The following is a 19537-nucleotide window of genomic DNA, read 5'->3' on the forward strand; positions in this document are numbered from 1 at the left end:
TAAAAGGAACTCAGGAAATGTTTTATTAGATTAGAAAAGTTTCAATGGTTCATTGGATTCAAAGGGGATTTATTTTTTAAGTTTAGAAGTGGTTCAAATTGTTTTTTTATTTTAACTTGAGGAGAATTTTTAAAAGATTTTAATGTTTACCTCTGTTTAAAATTGTTTACTCAAGTTAAAGATGGTTAAATAGTTTTGAACAGGACTTTATTATAGTTTTCCAGTTTGACAATAATTTATTTTGTTTGAAAATGGTTTAAAATAAATGTTCTGTTGTTGGAAGACCTGAATTAGAGGAAAATTGGGTTCTTGGTGTTTTCAACATGTTCTTGTGACATTTTTCTCATGAAGGTAGACATATGTAAAGAAAGTTAATTTATCAATAGATGATCAGAGTCTGAGTTCAAAATGATACATTTTAAGGACAGATGCCAGATACAAAGCAACGTAGAAAGCAACTCTGATCCTTCTAACTTCATGGCTTTTCTACGCAGGTGTCTTATAGTTTATGAAACTTGATCATCTTTTGCCAGGTACCTCCTCCAGTCCCCAAGAAGCCGAATGTCTTGCTTCTTCCCACATCGCTTCACTCATCTACTAATGGGAGCACAGACCGTCAGATACATCAGACTAGCACCTCTACCGACCTGCGATCTCCAACTGCAGCATTCCCCCCAGATGAAGTTTCTACTCAGGCTTCAGAGACATCTTACCAAGACAAGAACTATGTGGAAACCGACGAGGACAGCTCCAAAGAGTCATCGCTGCAGGATTCCTCTCTTTCAGAGCGGGGAGAGAAGATGTCAAGTAGTGGGATTGGATCAGGTTTGTCTAAACTCTTGGATTTTGTGGTTCAGATAGTTTGTTAGCAGCAGGTCTCAATGGTAAACAGATGATTTGGCTTGTTTCTAACTCTGACGGGGGGAATCTTACAGTTTTCTGGTAAATGAACTGAAAAGTATGTCCAAACCTTTACTGCTAGTTTATCTAAATGCACAAACTGTATAGACAATATATTACATCCATTTGCAGAAGACCACACTGAAGCCCTTTTGGGGTCACGGGGTTGCTGGAGCCAACCCAGCTACTGTTGGGCAAAGGCGGGGTGCATCCTGACCAGGTTTCTAGTCTGTGTTTGGGCAGCAATTTTATTATCTGATTAATTTACTTACTTAAGGGATGAAATGGTGCACAAAAACCCCGTGTTCTGCATTATTCTCAATTAGGCTCACTGTGTGTGTTGGTCAATGTTAGCAAGAAAAAAAAAACATTTTGAGTTGAATTATTATGGATTTCATGTGTAACACAGCAATCACTTATACTAGGTCTTCTGAGGCTGGAGTGCATGGATCAGATGTTTACTTAGGCGCATTCAATAAGAGAACACTGGATGTACTGACTTTGGTAAAACTTTTAAAGGACTAACTTCTTATAGACTTGATCAGTACATTTTTATTTACTCTTGGTAGTTTGGGGTCCATTCAAAACCTTTGGTGGGGAGTTGTGAATTACAATCAATGTGGAAAGAAATTTTCACAAAAAAAAGGATTTAAATTCATACTAGCTGATATCTGACTGAGAATGCTGCTTAAGATTTTTTTAGTGTTTATAAAATAGGGCTGAATCCCAAATGGGTTTTTCCATCTCCTGATATTACAGCTGACTTGAATTATTCTTGTCACTTTGCTATCAAATGCTCCTTCTTCTTCAGGGGAATCAGCTGTCAGCGAGAAGACCTCTTTCCACGTTGCAGAAGAAACAGACGATGACATGATGATGAGAACACCTCCATCACACACCACTGAGGACCTGTTCACCATCATACACAGGTTCCACCACACATCTGCAGCACCACACACTGGACTAAAAATAGCTTTGTGTTCATAGGTTTAGTCATGTGACGTTTAAACAGACCTCAAGGGTCAAACAGGGTCCAATTAGATGGCTTACAATGGTCAGGTTTGGGGAGTCGTTTGGGGAGTTTTTTTTAAAAAGCTGAACCTTAATTGATTTTTACATGTTAATGGTGGAGAATTCCTTGTACCTTCGTGCTACTGCCTAACTATGTAGCCACAAGGGGGCCTAAGTCAGCGCTGGTCCCCATCCCGCTTAAAATACAGGGTTTTGTTAAGAAGGGCATCCGGCGTAAAAATCTCTCCCAAACCACTTGTGCAAATCAATGAATGAGACTGTGGCGACCCCTGAAGGGATATGCTGAAAAGTGAACAATAGCCACACTGCCCAGAACATTGAAGTACAAAGGGACAGAGAGTTATTTTTTGTTTTTGATCAGAATGTTGTAACCTGGGGGGTAAACAGGAAGAAGTACCTCACTGTAAATAACAACCAGAGCTAACTGCTGATGCTAATTTTGGAACATGATAGATACTTTCACGAATGTTGTAGTCAGGCTTGGAGTTGAATCAAACACCAAAGTACATAAATATGAGTAGAATGCAACAGTCAGGTAAGATGCACCTGCAGTTTAAATGGGCCCCCAATTATAACATGTATAACCCTTGTGCTATCCTAGGCACTTTAACATTGGGAGTTGGGTCATCTAGACCCACTAGACAGTGCTCTGAACCTTTTTTCTTCAATGATTTGTGATCTTCACTGGTGTCCATGGATTACATGAAATCTTTCCACCTTTGTCCAGGTAGGGAGAACATGTCAATGTAAGGGTGGGGTCATCTAAGATAGCACAAGGGTTAAAGACCCACTGCGATAAAACTAGTAGTGTTTGGCGTGAATGGTAGCTTGTAGCATTTTTCCCTTGATGAAGGTCAAATATAAAGAAAATTAAGCTTAAAATTGCCTTTTTGAGTATTTCTTTATTTAAATTGTTGTGAAAAGATGAAAACATGCAGTTGGAAAAAGCATGTAGGTAGGCCACAAGCTCCCTGCTCAACTCCATTCTGATGCATCCACTTGCAGAAAAAATACATCAATGTACTTCTTGGTTTTCCTCGTCCGAGCTGGCATCTCGATATTTCTAGGGCTGGATAGCTCCATTATTGCTCGCCATTTTTGTTGCATTGGTAATGTTGGGTTGGGGGTGTAAGAGGGCTGTAAGCAACCAGAGTGAACGCGTGTAAACAAAGGCATGATGGGGAATAGGGCAGGCTAACTCCGTGCCAACAGTTCCACCCACAACTCAGAGGCGGATTACTAATGAACTTCTGCTGCTTTGCTTAATCTATCCTAGTAAACGACACAGGGTTTTTTGATCCTTACTAAAAATGGCGTAATTATAATTAAAAGACCACTGGAATGCTTTGAAAATAGATCAAAAGAGGATTGAAGTGGATTTTGAAGTCTGAGCTTAGACTTTAGTTGACAACCTAGTTTATGCAGTTTTGGTAACAAAGTGCCTGATTCAAATATATTTGGCCTCAGCTGCCACATTCTATAGTCATATTCTAGGCAAATACAAAAACACGAAGCATTCCATTTCTCAAAAGACCACTGGAAGTTGGGTTCAAAAGGAAACAGTTTCCTACTAAAACCAAACTAAGTCCTGGGGGGTATACCAGGGGGGTATTCCAGAAAGCAGGTTATGCTAGCTTCCACGATAAGTTTGAGGCTAAGGAAGTTGATAACCTCAGCTTTTGGTTCCAGAAATGGAGGTATGTTTCAGGGTAGGTCAAGTTACCATGGCAACTCATGCTCTGAACATAACCTGGTCCGGAGCAGGTTTAGTTGAAGATTAGTTTGTTTACAGAGAGGTGAAGCAGCATGGCGTGTCCATTTGAAGATGATTTAGTGGATGAAAAAGCTCAGATAATACTTTTTCCACCATGAGAGGATGATGAGACCACGTATGGATGTTGTATAGATAAACTTTTTTACTTTGATCTAACTTAATTATTTGCTTCAGTTAAGATAAATCATTTTTTTGTTAGGTCACCTTAAAAATAACACGTAGTTTTCAGACAATTATTTTCCTTTCGTTCAAATTAATTTAATTAATTAGGTGTAACTTTGATGCTGCCGTTAGATCGGCACCGCAAGGGATTCTGGGATATCATTCCCTTTGCCTGTCTGGACGGATTTGGGTTTAAGTGTGGGTTTTTTACAAAATATGTTTAGTTGTATAGCTGTTTTACTGTGTTTCACCGTGTTTTGCCGAGCTATTTTGTCCTACTATGCTTACGTCTCTGCACCATGAGTGAGAGTAAAGTAGAGGATGATGAGTTTATATAGCACCTCTACCACCCAAACCTGTTATGACAGTGATGGAACATTCTGTAAAGACTTTTTGCACTCCGTGCATTTTTTTCCGTTCTTTTTATTGTTATAAAAATGAGCATATCTGCCGGCTCAAACTTAGACATATGAAAGTTCAAGAAATATAAGTAATTAAGATGGAAAAAAGATTAATGAAGTAATGTGACATTTAGATAGATAAATATGTAAATTTGAGTTGTATAAACAATTATTGAGTTTGAATAAATTTAACTAAATTATCTTTCAGCCGTGTTACTTTTTTGATGGACTTATAATTTCTATCCGCCGTCATTAAAATCTCGGACTCCGTCTCACTTCCGTCTCAAGTGTCGCCCTTTTTTTTTTTTTTCTCCACGCGTTTCCATGGTGACTCCAGAAATCGGCGATCTATTGAGAATGTCTTTATGTACCGTGCGTTAACCCAGGGTTACCAAGTCGAGCGTAATTACGCCAACTCATATCCGGTCTTTTGGAACCGACATACCCAGAGTAAGCAAGTTCAGGCGGATTTCAGCCAGAGTTCAGGCTTAAAGTCAGGCTAGTTTAAACATGCTTCCTGGGGCCTGTTTCAGAAAGGAGGTTAAGTGTAAACTCTGAGTGCATTAACCCTGAAATCAGGGAAACCCTGGGTTTTCCGTTTCAGAATGGGAGGTTTGTTAAACCAGAGAAAGCAGAGTAAGTCAAACCCGTTTCTGAAAGAGAGGTAACTTTTACTCGGAGTCAGTATCCATGGTTACTTATGCTGTGAACCTAACCTGGTCGGGAGCAGGTTTTATTCTCCAAACTCAAAGTTTATGCCGGTCCCCTCCCCTTTTTAAAGACGAAGCGGTATTTTTCGCTTTAACCTTCATTGCCCAAATGTCCGTCACACAGAGACAAGTGACAAGAATGGCTTGTTCTTTTTTGGAGGACCCAATAGACGAGGAGGCTGCAATAATTTGTAGAGAATTACATTTACGAGGATTTTGAGAAGACTCGATTTTTTTTTTTTTCACTTTTAGCTGCTGCCATGTTCTTTTAATTCCTGCAGGATTGCATCTACGTGAAAATGAAATCAGGGACATTGAATTAGATTAATGTAGCAATTACTTTTTGGAAACACAATTTGCTAGCACTGCTTACTTTCTTAATCCCATATAAACCTATACCACTTGATCAATACAAGGGTAGTGTTGCAGTGTGTGTGTGCTGAGCGGGGTGCGAGCCACGAGAGAGAAGGGGAGGGGCGAGTGCAGGTGCAGATGGGGGGGGGGGGGGTAGAGCGCGGTATATATTGTGTGTTCGGAGGACGGAGCACTTAGTTAAATAAAGAGAAGGTGTCATTCCCAGAATAACTGTTTTGGAGTCATTCTTAATCCGCTCTGGAGGTTGAGGGTTTCGAACGGGAAGTGAACCCCGAAAAAGTTCACTTTGAAAAACACAATTGCATGTATTAATATTAAAATGACCAACGTTTGCAAGAGGGGAAGGTTAACAAGAAAGTCCTCTAAACATTACCGACGTTAAATGCATTTCCCCCCAGATTGGTTCTGTACACTATGCAGCATTTCATGCATTTACACCAGGAAAAACACTTCAAAAGTACTCCTAAATATCCCCATTTATTATTTCACACCGTACGCTTTTTAAAAAATTATTACAGTCAATATTTTATGACAATGATTTAAATGCAAACTTAGGCATTAACTTGAGCAGCTATGTTTTCCCACGCTAACTGTCTCTGTTTTGCAGATGCAGCGGTGTTGCTTTTCTTCTGGAATAATATGTGCTCATATTCACTGTAACTCTGCAGCAGCACGTCAAGTTCAGCTGGCGAAAAATACGCAGACCTCTTTTTTTCACGGTTGCCATGGTGACTCGTGATATCTGCGCTCCATTGATAATGGCTTCTTATAGTCGCGGTGCTCACGCTCACCTCCGAATCAGTCCACTCAGAGTTGATTGATCTTACTCGGATCAGCTTCTCTGAAACAGAAAACTCAGAGTTGTTAATCTCCCGATTGACCAACTCGGAGTTCAAGTTCAACCTCAGAGTTGGTTGAACCTCCTTTCTGAAACAGGCCCCTGGAATACCCCCCAGGAAGCATGTTTAAACTACCCTGACTTTAAGCCTGAACTCTGGCTGAAATCCGCCTGAACTTGCTTACTCGGGGTATGTCGGTTCCAATAGACCGGACATGAGTTGGCGTAATTACTCTCGACTTGGTAACCCTGGGTTAATGCACGTGCGCGGCATGTACATAAAGATATTCTCAATGGATCGCCGATTCACCATGGAAACGCGTGGAGAAAAAAAGAGAGCGCGACACTTCAGTGAGGCGGAGTCTAAGATTTTAATGACGGCGTATGAAGATTATACGTCCATCAAAAAAGTAACACGGCTGCATCATCAAAAAAAGAGTTTCTGCTTGTAGTAGAAGAACAGACAAAGTAAACATATTTATTTAACTAAGGCTACGTTCACACTGCAGGGCTTAATGCTCAATTCGGATTTTTTGAAAAAATCCGAATTGTTTGCTAGACCGTTCACATTTCCAAGTAAATCCGAACTTTTGTGATCTCCAGTGTGACCGTGACACGACCCAAACGAGACCCGCATGCGCAGAAGCCAGAAGAATACTCAACGGTGAACGACGTCACTTGTTTGCGGAGCAAACGTTAACAATGGATGTCAACAGTGTTGTCAAAAGCGGAGCTCTTTTTGTAATATTAAATTTATTTTCACGAAGGAGCAGCACAATTACAATCTTCTCATTTTAAGAAGGCAATGGAGTCTGGATCGTCTGTACCCACTGTTGTGGAATGGAAATGTGTATGTGTTGGAGCCGCTCGCCCGCGTGTGTGCAAGCGCGTGCCGCGATAGAGAATAGGGGGGGGGGGGGGGGGGGGCAGTGTGTGCGCGCATTCATGTTGTGTGTTACGGAGGACGGTAATAAAAGAAGGTTTCCCCCAAAATAAATGCTATGGACTCTTTATTAACCCGTTCTGGAGAATCTAAGGATCAGAACAGGGAGGAGGAAGAGGATCGCTTCGGGTCCCCCGCGCTTGAGCACGGTCAAAGGGGAGAAAGAAAAAAAAGTTATCGCGGGAAAGGTTCAACACCACGCTCTGCCATTTATCTGGAAATTTTTTTCAAAAACCGCCCAGTTGCAATAAGAGCCCTGGAGTTTGGCCTGAAAAGAGCGATCAGCCCAAATATGAATCCAATCGGGGATCTCGCTTCCCTTCCACTGACTGATCTCAGCAGCATCGTCCACCATGGTTGATGTTTACGTTCTCGTTCCTGCCTACTTTAACGCAAAATGATGACGTTTGTTGCGTGTCGATGACGTACAGTTCGGAATCAAGTCGCCTGGCCGGTCAGACGGCGGTCGCAATTGAAAAGAACGGCTACAATTCGGAATCAGGCCGGCAAACCCACGGGGCCTGGGTCGCAATTGAAAAGATCGGATCTGTGTCATTCAGACTGTCATGAAAAGATCGGAATTGGGCCACTTAGGGGCAAAAAATTCGGAATTGGGTCGTTTCAGCTGGCAGTGTGAACGTAGCCTATATGTCACATTACTCCAATTCAATTAATCTTTTTTCCATCTTAAATAATTATGATTCTTGAACTCTCATATGTCTACGTTTGAGCCGGCAGATATGCTCATTTTTATAACAATTAAAAGGACGGGGGAAAAAAATGCACGGAGTGCAAAATTCATTAAAGAATTCTCCATCATTATAATTACAATTGAAGAAGGTAGGAGTGCTATATAAACTCATTATCCTCTCCTTCACTCTCACTCATGGTGCAGAGACGTAAGTATAGAAGGACAAAATAACTCGGCAAAACACAGTAAAACAGCCAAAACAGTTAAACAACTAAACACATTTTGTCAAAAACCCACACTTAAACCCAAATCCGTCCAGACAGGCAAAGGGAATGATATCCCAGAATACCTTGCAGTGCCTATCTAACAGCAGCACCAAAGTTAAACCTACTTAATTGAATTAATTTGAATGAAAGGAAAATAATTGTCTGAAACTACGTGTTATTTTTAAGGTGACCTAACAAAAAATGATTTATCTTAACTGAAGCAAATAATTAAGTTAGATCAAAGTAAAAAAGTTTATTTTTCCAACATCCATATGTGGTCTTATCACCCTCTCATGGTGGAAAAAGTATTATCTGAGCTTCTTCATCCACTAAATCATCTTCAAATGGACACGCCATGCTGCTTCACCTCTCTGTAAACAAACTAAGCTTCAACTAAACCTGCTCCGGACCAGGTTATGTTCAGAGCATGAGTTGCCATGGCAACTTGACCTACCCTGAAACATACCTCCATTTCTGGAACCGAAAGCTGAGGTTATCAACTTCCTTAGCCTCAAACTTATCGTGGGAGCTAGCATAACCTGCTTTCTGGAATACCCCCCTGGTCTGTCTTGCAGTGGCTATCTGTCATATTCAATGAAGTTAGGCAATCTTAACTCTGAATAGCTGGTTAGAAAGGGACAATTGCAGGTTTCTGCCCTCTGGGGGGCGCCTCCACTCAGACTGTGTCGGTGAAAACTATGACTAGTTTTAATAACATTCAGTTTTTTAAAGGCGGCCTTATTGTGAAGCAGGTGTGTTGTGGCTTCCATAGAAACAACACATTAGGCTACGCATGTGAGCTGACTCATGTCCTTATTTCAGAAGCTCCTTGTCTCACACACATGAACGCTGGTCTCTAAGCAACAGGTCTTCATACCTGTATGTAGCTGAAATGAGCTTTAAGAACAGGATGTGGGGTTTTTACCTCCAACAAGAGAACATGGAGCTCCAGCTGAGCTTTCTTCAGGCAGACTGCTGCTTATCTAAAGTGAAGAATATCTATGAAACTATTAACCTGTTGCCGGCCTGTCATTTTACATATTGTTTTACCCTGAGTATTGACTAAAAAAACAATGGTCTTTTTCAGATCCAAGCGGAAGGTTCTGGGTCGCAAGGAGCCTTCGGATTCCTTCAGCAGCCGGCAAAACCTGGTGTCACCAGTGAAGCACAGCAGCAGCGGGGCTGATCCAAGAAACCTGACACTGGGCAGCAGCCAGAGGTCCAGCTCCCGCAACGAGAACTTCATGGCTCTCCTGCAGAAAAAGGGCAGCAAGTCTTCCAGCGGGGGAGCCAGAGTGTCTGCTATGGAACTGCTGAAGAGCACAAACCCTCTGGCTCGACGCATTACAGAGTTTTCTACCACAACGCCATCTAACAGCGAGGGGGAGGATCCTCCACTTGTCAGTGACAAACCCTTTGACCAATGAATGGAGGTCTACAGAACCCCCATTAAGTGTACAGCCTGCAACTTCCCACTAGGATGGGACCCTGTTACTGTCCTTCAACCACTGACTGCCAGTTTGCACAGTCCAACCAGATGAAGCAAATTTGGACAAAGGTGTTCTTCACAGAGTTGTGGATCAACCTTGTTCTTACAGAGACTCTTTCTTCTGACTGCAATTAAACGCTTTGGGAAAAAAAAGAGGGGAGGGGTCCTGAGGAACATGGCTGGAGGGGTGGTGAATGGACTATGACACTTAGAATGTAAAAACTTTCTGGATGAAGTCAGCGGTTCCTAGAAACCCAACAAACCTGCAAAGGAATGAAGGTGTTCCTGAACCTTGAACTGATGGCATCTCCATTCCTCTGTTGTCCATGCAGCTTTGTCCGGCTTTTTGTAGAGATGTTTATGTCTCATGTACCTGCTGGGGGTGACCTTCCTGCATTCCTCACAGGAAGGACACCTGCACTTTTCTTCTCCTATGCTTCTTTGCTTCTTCTTCTTCTCATCAGAAAGGAGTTTTAACCTTGGCTTTCCCATCCCATCATGCCTGATGGATGTTTCTTGTACTCGTCTTGTGGGAGTTGCAGACTCAGTCTGGATTCAAGGACCACGATCACAGACCAGCTGTTGTTTCTGACGGAAGGACAGATGCCAGCACTAATGCCTGGTGGAAGCGGCCTGCATAGGCGCACCTGTGCAAGTGTTCACAGGCCTGCTGAATCTCTGGATGGAGAGTATGAAGCAGGTCTGGTTACTAAACAGGGTTTTTACTCATTCTGTGTCTGTGCTGTTTGGACCAAATGACTGCTGGAGAACACAGACAGACCTGACATATGTACATGTGTGCACGTGTGCACGTTTGTTTGTGCCATTGGAAGTGCCAATCAGGAAGTTAGCTGCCTGTGACGCAGGTGAACCTCATTTTGTGTGTTCCTTGTGACTGTATGTGTGGATTGTGTAGGGGTCTCTAGCCTTAGAGCAAGTCTAGGGGGTTCCTTAACCTCTGACCAGAACTAGAAGAACGTGGACCTCCGGAGTTCACTTAAAATGTCCCACCATGGGAGTTGCAAAGAGACACCAGCATGTGTGAAAGGAAAGACGGCTGGCAATCAAGCAGGGGGTTTAATGTAATAAAAATATCTCAAAAAGAGCCCAAGATCCAAAGAAAGAACAGTAGAGATTCCAAAGGTTCTGGTATCATAAAGGTTTTGATCACAGACAGACCTTTCAGACCAGAAAGGGGCTGCCGATGGTTTTCCGAATCTAAGCGATCAGCTGGTGCAGTCAGTACGACATTATTTTTTATGTCTAATACGCCACTGCATAACAGAAAATGTGGTGTACTGAGTTATCACTGAGTATGGAAAAGTTCATTCATTCAATCACTTTGTGAAGGAAGTGATAATTTATGCCCTTTTCTTTGGTTAGGTAACCCCGCCCCCAGCTGGGTATGTCCATTATGATAGTGGTTCTTCACTGGAGCCCAGCAAATAGTTGTGTTCTGATTAAGCACCAGGGCTAGAAGCTAAAATGTTGCCCTAAGGCTGTGTGAAATGACAGACCTTGTTCTGAACTGAGAGGAATTCTGAATAAAAGGAGTATCTGAAAACCCCGTGAGAGGTTCTAGACTCTTTTAGATTCTAATCTAACTAGGATTCTGGCCTCTGTGAGGTTACTATCTTAGTGAAGATCTAGTATAGGTGAGGTTCTGATCTCAGTGAGGTTCTGATCTTAGTGGGGATCTGATCTCTGTGAGGTTAAGGTCTCAGTGGGATTCTAACTTCAGTGAGGTTCTAGTCTAGTGAGGTCCTGGTCTTTTTGAGGTTCTAGTTTAGATGAGGTTCTGATCTCAGCCCACCCTCTCAGTCACAAACTCACAGCTCCAGACAGAGAAAAACACAGACAAATCTCAGACAAGATTTGTATTTTTTTCTGTTGCCCTTCCCACCCGACCCCGCTGATGGGGGTGTTCCCACATTTCCCTGTTTCTGTCTTTTATCTGCATATTCAGGCATTTGAAAAATGTTGGAGGGAAATTCAGTCAGTGGCAGCTTGTGTGTATGTGGACAGAATTCCCCCCCCCCCCCCCCCCCCCAATATCACTGACATCATGTGTTAGGTTTGGGGTTGACAGAGATCTTCTGTTTTTTTAACAAAAAGGTCAGAACTGTTAGTCAAATAATCTTAGAAAATAAAAGTTATTCAAAATTTATAAACTTTATTCCTGTATTATTTGAAAACTGTAACTTTATTTACATCTATACTTGCTTGTGTGAAAAGAAGCAGAAGGCTGAGACAGATTTTCAATTTGCCTTAGAATCCAAACCACAAGGTCAATCATGCACCAGTAAAACCCCACCCCTCTGCCACCTCAAACAAGGGGAAACAAACAAACACACCCCTGTCCAGTGTGGACCCCAGCAATGGCCTGAGAAGATAACACAGACACATAAAGACAGAGAATAATTGGAGCTATTCTATTTTTGTTATTCCTCATTTAAAAACATATTTAAAGTAAATGTGTGTATCTATCAGAAATCCTGTTTTCTGCTCGTCCATGCTTTGATCAGCTGATCGCTGCCTGTGATGAAATGATGATTATATCTATATGAATAAATTATTTTTCTTGTTTAAAATGCTGTTTGTTAGCTTTGCTCCTGTGTAGAACCTAATGTGGTAGAACATACACACGCACTGGCATAAACAAACATAAAGACACACAAAACATGCACACACTGTCTCACACATTAACATACACACAAAGACTTTCGTAAACTCAAACGTGCACATACACACACACGGGGGCCATTTGGGCAGCCATGGTGCAGAAGTACAATCGTCAACGTCTGATTAGAAGATTGCCCATGTGCTGAAGTGTCTTTGGGCAAGACGCTGACCCCCACATTCCTCCTGTGGTTAAAAGTTTGCACCAGTGTTGGGCAACAGAGCCGATGTCAGTGTGTGAATGTTTGTGCACATGGGTGAATGAGACCGTACACTGCTCTGGGTTTTCTCAGAAGGTACTAAAGCGCTTTATAAGTAATACGCCTACCGTTTACATGCACCCAGATTCAACTACACAAGAAGCACAAAGACACAACACACACATACACACTCAAACCAACTTGCCAGTGTTATCAAATACACAACACCATTAGAAAACCATTACTAAAACACATCATCAAAGCCATGTTCAATCTTTTTATAAAAGTCAGCTTCATCATTTTGAAATCATTATGAAAATGCAAAACATGAGTCCATCCATCTTTCACTGTCCTGCCAAGTGCTGTGGGGTCCCAATTGTTAAAGTTCGTAAAGGGGTTCCCAGTGGTCTTAGTTTTGATTGCTGTTTTTAGCCAAAATCAAGCGGCTGGATGGCTCAGTTGGCTGCGTTTAGGACATCTGCTTAGGAAACCTGATTGCGTTTATCAGGGACGCGGTGAGCTTCATCCAGGGTGGGTCCTTGGGCAGGACCTTTCATGCTACTGCTTAACTTTTTGGCCACAAGGGGGGGCAGGTCTCTGTCTCCCTGTGCCAGTCCCTGGCCCAGATAAAATACAGGGTTGTGTCAGGAAGATAATATAAATCTCTGCCAAACCACCTGAGCAAATCAATGAAAACTGATTTGCTGTGGCAACCCCTGAAAGGATATGCCGAAAGGCGAACAAACAAGGAAAAATCTAAAAACATGTTGTTTTCTAGATAGTTTCTGCAGAGCAGCAGGAGTTTATTAGAAATTCGCCTCTGAGTTGTGGGCAGGACTCACACCCCTACCAAAAATTACCGATACAATAAAAATGGTGAGCATTATCAGAGCTGTCCAGCCATTACAGTCATACGAGGAAAACAAAGATGTACATGGATCTATTTGTCTGCAAGTGGTTGCATCCGGAGGGAGCTTGTGGCCGACCAAATGTAGCACCTATGTCACACTTCCAAGTTTTTTCAAGCTGCATTTTTTCATCTGCTCCTGATTCACAACCATTTGAATAAAGAAATGTCCAGAAATGCAACATTAAACACAATTTTATTTCTATTATTTGTCCTCCATCATGAGAAAAAATGCAGCAAGTGTTAAAAACACCAGAAACACAATTTTCAGTGGAGTGGGTCTGTAAGAAGGCAGAGTGTCTCCAGTCTGTCAAAGGGCCAACACTTCACTCTATTAAAACACTTGCTAAAAACCTTATTATAATAATTTAAAGGCAAGCGATTAAGGGAGTGATGAAAGAGCTGGAATTAAATGAGGACTTAATAAACAGAAAGTGGGAGGGGCGTGTGTGATTACTTGGAAGGGGGGGTGGCAGAGGTATTGGGAGGTGGGAGGGGAAGGCGAAGTCCAAGAGAAGAAGGAAGAAGCAGCAGAAAGAGGACTCGCGCGTGAGGAAGACCTGGGTGCCACGCCGTCCCATCGCGCACGCAGAGCGCGCCAACGCTCGTGCCTGACTCAACCTGAATGGACCTGCAGCGTTCACGCGCACTCTTCAGGCCGTACATGTGTGGGCAGACATGGAGTTCTTTTACGTGGTAAGTTTCAACTTTCTCTCTGTCCACGGGTCGTGGGTGATTGCGCATGAGCAGTGACACCTAAACTACAGTTGGATTAAGTAAAGGTGGGGTGATGCAGTTTGGAAGAGTCTAGTTGAGCGAACTTTGACCTTCAGACCTGCTGCTGCAGCGGAAATACCGCAGAAGCAGAGCTTCTGAACGAGATCCCTCTCAATTCTGAAGGCAGAATCTATTTCTTCCTGTTCTACCTTTCCATCATCTAAAACCTCCGGGACATGAACATGTTTTTGTGTGTTTGCATATGTGTTCTATTTTGTGTGAAATGTGTCTGTTTTAGTGTTATTGTGAACGTTTGTGTGTTTCTTGTTTGTCTGTAATCATTTCTGCCTCTGTAAGTGTGTATTTTGTGTATTTATTTGTTGTGCACATGTGTGTGTGTTTGTTTGTTTGTTTATTTGTGTTTTTGGCATGGGTGTGTCTATTAGGGCTTTGTGTTGTGTGTTTGTGTGTGCCTTTGTTTTTCTGTGTTAATGTATGTGATGTGTTATGTTATTGTATGTACATGTGTGGTATTTGTATATTTGTGTGTCTGTGTGTTTGGGTTTGTGTGTGCTAATAAGTCTGTTTGTATTGCTGTTTTTTGTGTGTGTATTTTTATGTGAAGCTGTGGAGTCCCTACTACACCACAAAAACAGGCCTCTTAGAAAGAAGTCAAAAATTCTTTCCCCGTTGGCAGATTTTCTTTGAAACAGCAAAACATCTGCCGACTGGGGAAGAGACGATTTCACTACTGAAAAACTTTTTTGATAAGATTATTTTACTTGCAAGACAGAAAAAAAGAATTTTTTTTCTAAAACAAGTATCTATTTACTGTCTTGATACTTAGTTTTTGCTGTGTAAAAGAGTAATGTTTGGGTCATTTCTATTCACTTTCGTCTTCTAGACAGACATGCAGAGTTTTATGAATCTGTACATGAAAACTAGAATAACACCAAAAACGTCAGAGGTTCTTGGATTGAATCCCAGCTTGTTTTTTTTCTCTTAAGGTTTAAGCCCATTGTGGGTTGATTGGAACCTTTGAGCTGCTCTTTAAGAGTGTGGATCTTTCTGGGACTGACCGTCTGGGTGTACCTGCCTCCACTGGGGGCTACACAGAGCCCCCTGCCCCTGATCAGAATGAACCGAGTGTAGATGATGAAGGACGTTCGTGCTGTCAGTGAAAGAGTTCAGTCTGGTCAGATAGGAAGAAATTTCACGGCTGCAAATGTCAATCTTCCTGTAATATGTGCCACTCTTCTAAACACGAAGCCCGTGTTTATGCTTCATAACAGTCTGCGCTGCTGGTGGCTGCTCTAATAGAGCATAATTTGAGGATGGGTGGGGGCTCTTCGGAGATAAAGCACGAATGTTTGAAACACTAGCAAAACCTTTGATGGATCTTAACCCTTGTGCTATCTTAGATGACCCCACCCTTACATTTACGTTATCCCTACCATGACAAAGGTGGATAAAGGTGGAAAGATCTCATGTAATCCATGGACACCAGTGAAGATCACAAATCATTGAAGAAAAAAGGTTCAGCGCACTGTCTAGTGGGCCTAGATGACCCAACTCCCAATGTTAAAGTGCCTAGGAGTTGGCCTTTTGCCTCACAGACTGACTCTTCTCCACTGGGTTCAGTGAAGATGCAGCAGAGCAGCTTCACTCTGAGGTCTGGAAGCTTCTTGCAGATTAAATATTTTCCTGTTTCTACTTTTTCTCTTGAGCCACCTGACTTGCATTTAGTTTTTTCACACAAGGATTTATTTTTTGTCTTTTAACTACTTTCCTTTATCCCTTGGTGCAGGATAATTCCTCGGAAGCTTCTGTCTTGTCCAACCGCACTAAGAAGATTTTTCCACAGACAGCATTAACTTTGAAAGACGTAATCAAATCTTCTTAGAACTCAAACTGCAGCTTGAGGCAGAATGCCTTTTTGCTGTATCTTCTAAACACCCATTGCCCTAGCCCATCCCCGGCCATCATAAGTGTCTACACACGGCTCAGAAAACTGCAAGTAAAACTCTTTACTCCTGACAAATCCCACATCACATAGTTCCTGCTGTGACCTCTGCTCCTGGACTCTCCTGCATGGAGTGAAGACCTGAGGAATGGTTGTTGTGCACTCTGCTGCATTCATGCATTGTTTTGACAGCTCTGCCTGCTCAGTTTGAGTCTGCAAACCAGCTTGTCTCTGCTGGTCTCAGATAATCTCACCCTAACTGACCTCCAGCAGCAGTTTTGTCCTGAAACCAGGACTACCATCCCTGCTGAGCATTCTCCTGAAGTGGTAACTGCATCCCTCTTTTTATAATTCCACTTCCTGCCCAGATCTTCCTTTTGGCAGAATGCTAGTGGTAGAAGAAAACCAAAGAGCAGGAAGTACTTGATCAAATCCAGTACATACAAAGGATTTAATAACATAGAACAGAAAACCACAAAAAGGTACTGAAGATGTTCCAAAAGTTAAGACAAGGTAGACAATGCCTTAAATACTGAAAGCTGTGGCTTTTTTCAGGAGTGCCCAGGTGGTAGGGCATCCAGGAGAAGACACAGTAAACCTTCACAGAAGCAAATAAAACACAAAAGCAGAACACAAGATTCAAAACATAACACTTAGAGGGCAGTCTGGGCACAGGGAGGATCCAGGGGGCACCCAGCCACCCTGTAGAGGAAACTCACTCGGCCACTTGTATCTGGGATCCATTTCTTTCGATCGCGCCACAGAGTTCATGAACATAGATCTCCCAGGGGCAAACCATCATTTTCCAGTCGAGAATCTTGGCCTCTAACTTAGAGATGCTAATTCTCATCCCAGCTGCTTCACACTTAACTGATGAAGCCAAAAGAACAACATGACCTGCCAAATCCTACCAGTCCCCAACCCGGACTCTGGGGTGGGCTTACAGGCCACGTGGGCCTGCAGAAAGTGGCTCCACACACAAAGCAGGACAGTGGTGAGGTCAATCAGGTGTGCAGCTTTTTACAACAGCCATGGATAAAACCAACAGAACCAACAAAGGTGATGCTGTAGGACTTGTGCTGAGGAGCATCAAAGAACCTTAAGAACAGTCGGCCACAGGGCAAAGCAAAGAAAAGCAGCTTCTGGGCCTAGTAACCTTAAAAGATAACACAAGTATCTGTGCTTCTGTAGACAATCCACGGGCAGCATAGCTAATTGAAGCACACAAACACACAAACCAGTACCTCTTTTCAACGACATGAAAAAAACATAACCACGCAGGGCTTTCTGTTTTCGGCTCCTCTGTTCTATAAAAAGACCAGAAATGTCTTTTAATCTCAAAAGAATCTTAATTTTTTACAAGTAAACATTAATTCCTGTTTGGAAAACCTTGGATCATTATAAAATTCCAGTCCAAACACTGTTTTCTGCTCCTCTAATTACCTTTGGTGGGTTGTGGGGGGTTGTGGGTAAGGGGGGACACAGTCAAAGTCATAAATCAAAGCAAAAAAAAATATTTAGAATGGAAAGGTGCAGACATCCAAGTCAAATTGTTTTTTTTGACTCTGCAAACTCTGAGCCAGGCAGCCAGGAATCCAGTAGAAGTGACTTTCCAGACCTGCTTTTGGGATTCAACCCTGCACCGCCTCCTTAACACAAAGACATCAACACACGCACACAATTGCACAATAGCACACATATGCATACATATACAGACCAGCACCAACACACACAACCCCTGACGAACACTACAAAGATAATATTATTCTCAGAATCTTAACCCTTGTGCTATCCAAGTCACGTTAAGTTGGATGTTGGGTCATATAGACCCACTAGACAGTACGCTGAACATTTTTTTCAATGATTCTTGATCTTCACTGGTGTCCATGGATTACACGAAATCCTCTCCACCTTTATCCACCTTTGTCATGGTAGGAATAACACGTCAATGTGCGGGTCATCTGGACCCCATAAGATAGCACAAGCGTTAAAGGGTCTGTATCATGCTTTTATTAAGCCTTTCAGAATAAACTATATCAATATGTATGATAATATATTACCCATGGCCATGGCACACTAAAGAAAGATTATTTTGTTAAATAAGTCATTTTTGCAGCTCATTTTTCTACCCGGAAGTAAGACCGCTTGATTTCTGAGGCACCACCTTTCGCTCCTTGTGGGTGTCGCCAATTTCATGACGTCAACCTGGAGCATCCAGAGCCGTCCTTTGCAGCGTGTCTGCGATTTGCCCATGACGGCAGACAACAAAAACAAATGAAAACAACCGTTTCCTCTCAGAGTCAATGCTAAAATGAAAGTGTTTAGCTGATCACCGCTAACTGTGGAGAAAGTGGGGTATGTGTGCGAGTTAGCCTGGGGGCGGAGTTGGCAGCGCAGACTCTTCCTGAAAGAGGCTGTTCCCCCACGTTCATGCGTATGAACATGAGGACTTGATCATTATTATATTACAACTAAAATACTCCTAAAAACTCAAAAAGTTGATTTTGCCAAATTGAGTTCCTTTAAAATTGAAACCAAAATATTTGTAAAATTGTGTTTAGTTTTCTGAAATTGTGCAGAGAAGTTACTTGTATGGTTACCTACCACTCTTGCCAAGTTTTTAGGAGCAAAATGAGGTAATAAATCCACTTCCTTTATTTTTAGACATTAGGGTGTAACAATTAATCAACTTAATCGAAGAATCGATTAATATATTCCTACAATCCAACCAGAACGATCTGTCTGAGACAAGTTGTTAATCCAATTGACCTGTATCTTTATAGCATCATTTTTAAATAAAACAAATCAATAACCAATGTTGGAACATACCATTTGAATTTAGACATGGTTGGTTAATTTTACTATAACAAAAAAAAGATCTTTCCATCATTTCAGCCCAATGTGTGGAAACAATAAATTTATCAAAGACATGTGACCATACAGTGAGGTAGAAAGTTCTGATAATGTTCCTTTTGGATTATATTGATGTGAAAAACAACAGTGGGCTGAACTTTATGAAACTAAAAACACCTAACTATCTAGCAAGAAATGCAAAAAAATCTGGAAAACTTCACCTGAACTGTTCAGTACCCAGGTTGAATCCACTATGAATCGTTTCATTCATTCATTCATTTTCTAAGCTGTTTTATCCCCCTACAGAATCATGGGGAAAGTGAATTAACGCATCCCTACTTATAACACACACACTAAGAGGTACTTAGACACACTCAAACACACTCGCACATCTACAGGAATATAAGATTTAGGGAAATTTGTGCTGAGAGAAAAATAAAGGGGCCATTCGATTGGCTGAAAGCAAGCATGCCTGCTTTGCTGATGAGATTAAATGACAGATTCATTAGCCAATGGTGACATCAGTTGACCTACAGCGTCAAGGGAGTCTCAATATTCACCGCAGAGACATCTCTCACAAATGTGTGGAGATTCACAAATGAGAGCGGGTTTGTGAATGCACATTCTAAAATTTGAA

At 42.0% G+C, this 19537-nt stretch overlaps 2 protein-coding genes across 5 annotated transcripts in view; both read left to right on the forward strand.

Moving 5' to 3' along the window:
• Positions 1 to 12172, forward strand: part of nhsl2 (NHS-like 2) — an 81669-nt gene extending 69497 nt beyond the window's left edge. For all 4 annotated transcript variants that reach the window (XM_011487666.4, XM_011487667.4, XM_011487668.4 and 1 more), the window contains 3 exons: positions 534 to 825; positions 1712 to 1829; positions 9180 to 12172. In XM_011487666.4, the coding sequence (XP_011485968.1) occupies positions 534 to 825; positions 1712 to 1829; positions 9180 to 9519 (750 nt within the window). In that variant the 3' untranslated portion in view covers positions 9520 to 12172. The remainder of the gene's footprint in view (positions 1 to 533; positions 826 to 1711; positions 1830 to 9179) is intronic.
• A 1689-nt stretch (positions 12173 to 13861) lies between these two features.
• arhgap36 (Rho GTPase activating protein 36) overlaps positions 13862 to 19537 on the forward strand; it is a 43698-nt gene continuing 38022 nt past the window's right edge. Inside the window, exon 1 of the mRNA XM_004079984.5 lies at positions 13862 to 14063. Coding sequence (XP_004080032.2) covers positions 14046 to 14063 — 18 coding nt within the window. The 5' untranslated portion in view covers positions 13862 to 14045. The remainder of the gene's footprint in view (positions 14064 to 19537) is intronic.

Source organism: Oryzias latipes, chromosome 18, assembly GCF_053564925.1.
Source record: "Oryzias latipes strain Hd-rR chromosome 18, Olatipes_Hd-rR_3.1".
Lineage (NCBI taxonomy): Eukaryota > Metazoa > Chordata > Actinopteri > Beloniformes > Adrianichthyidae > Oryzias > Oryzias latipes.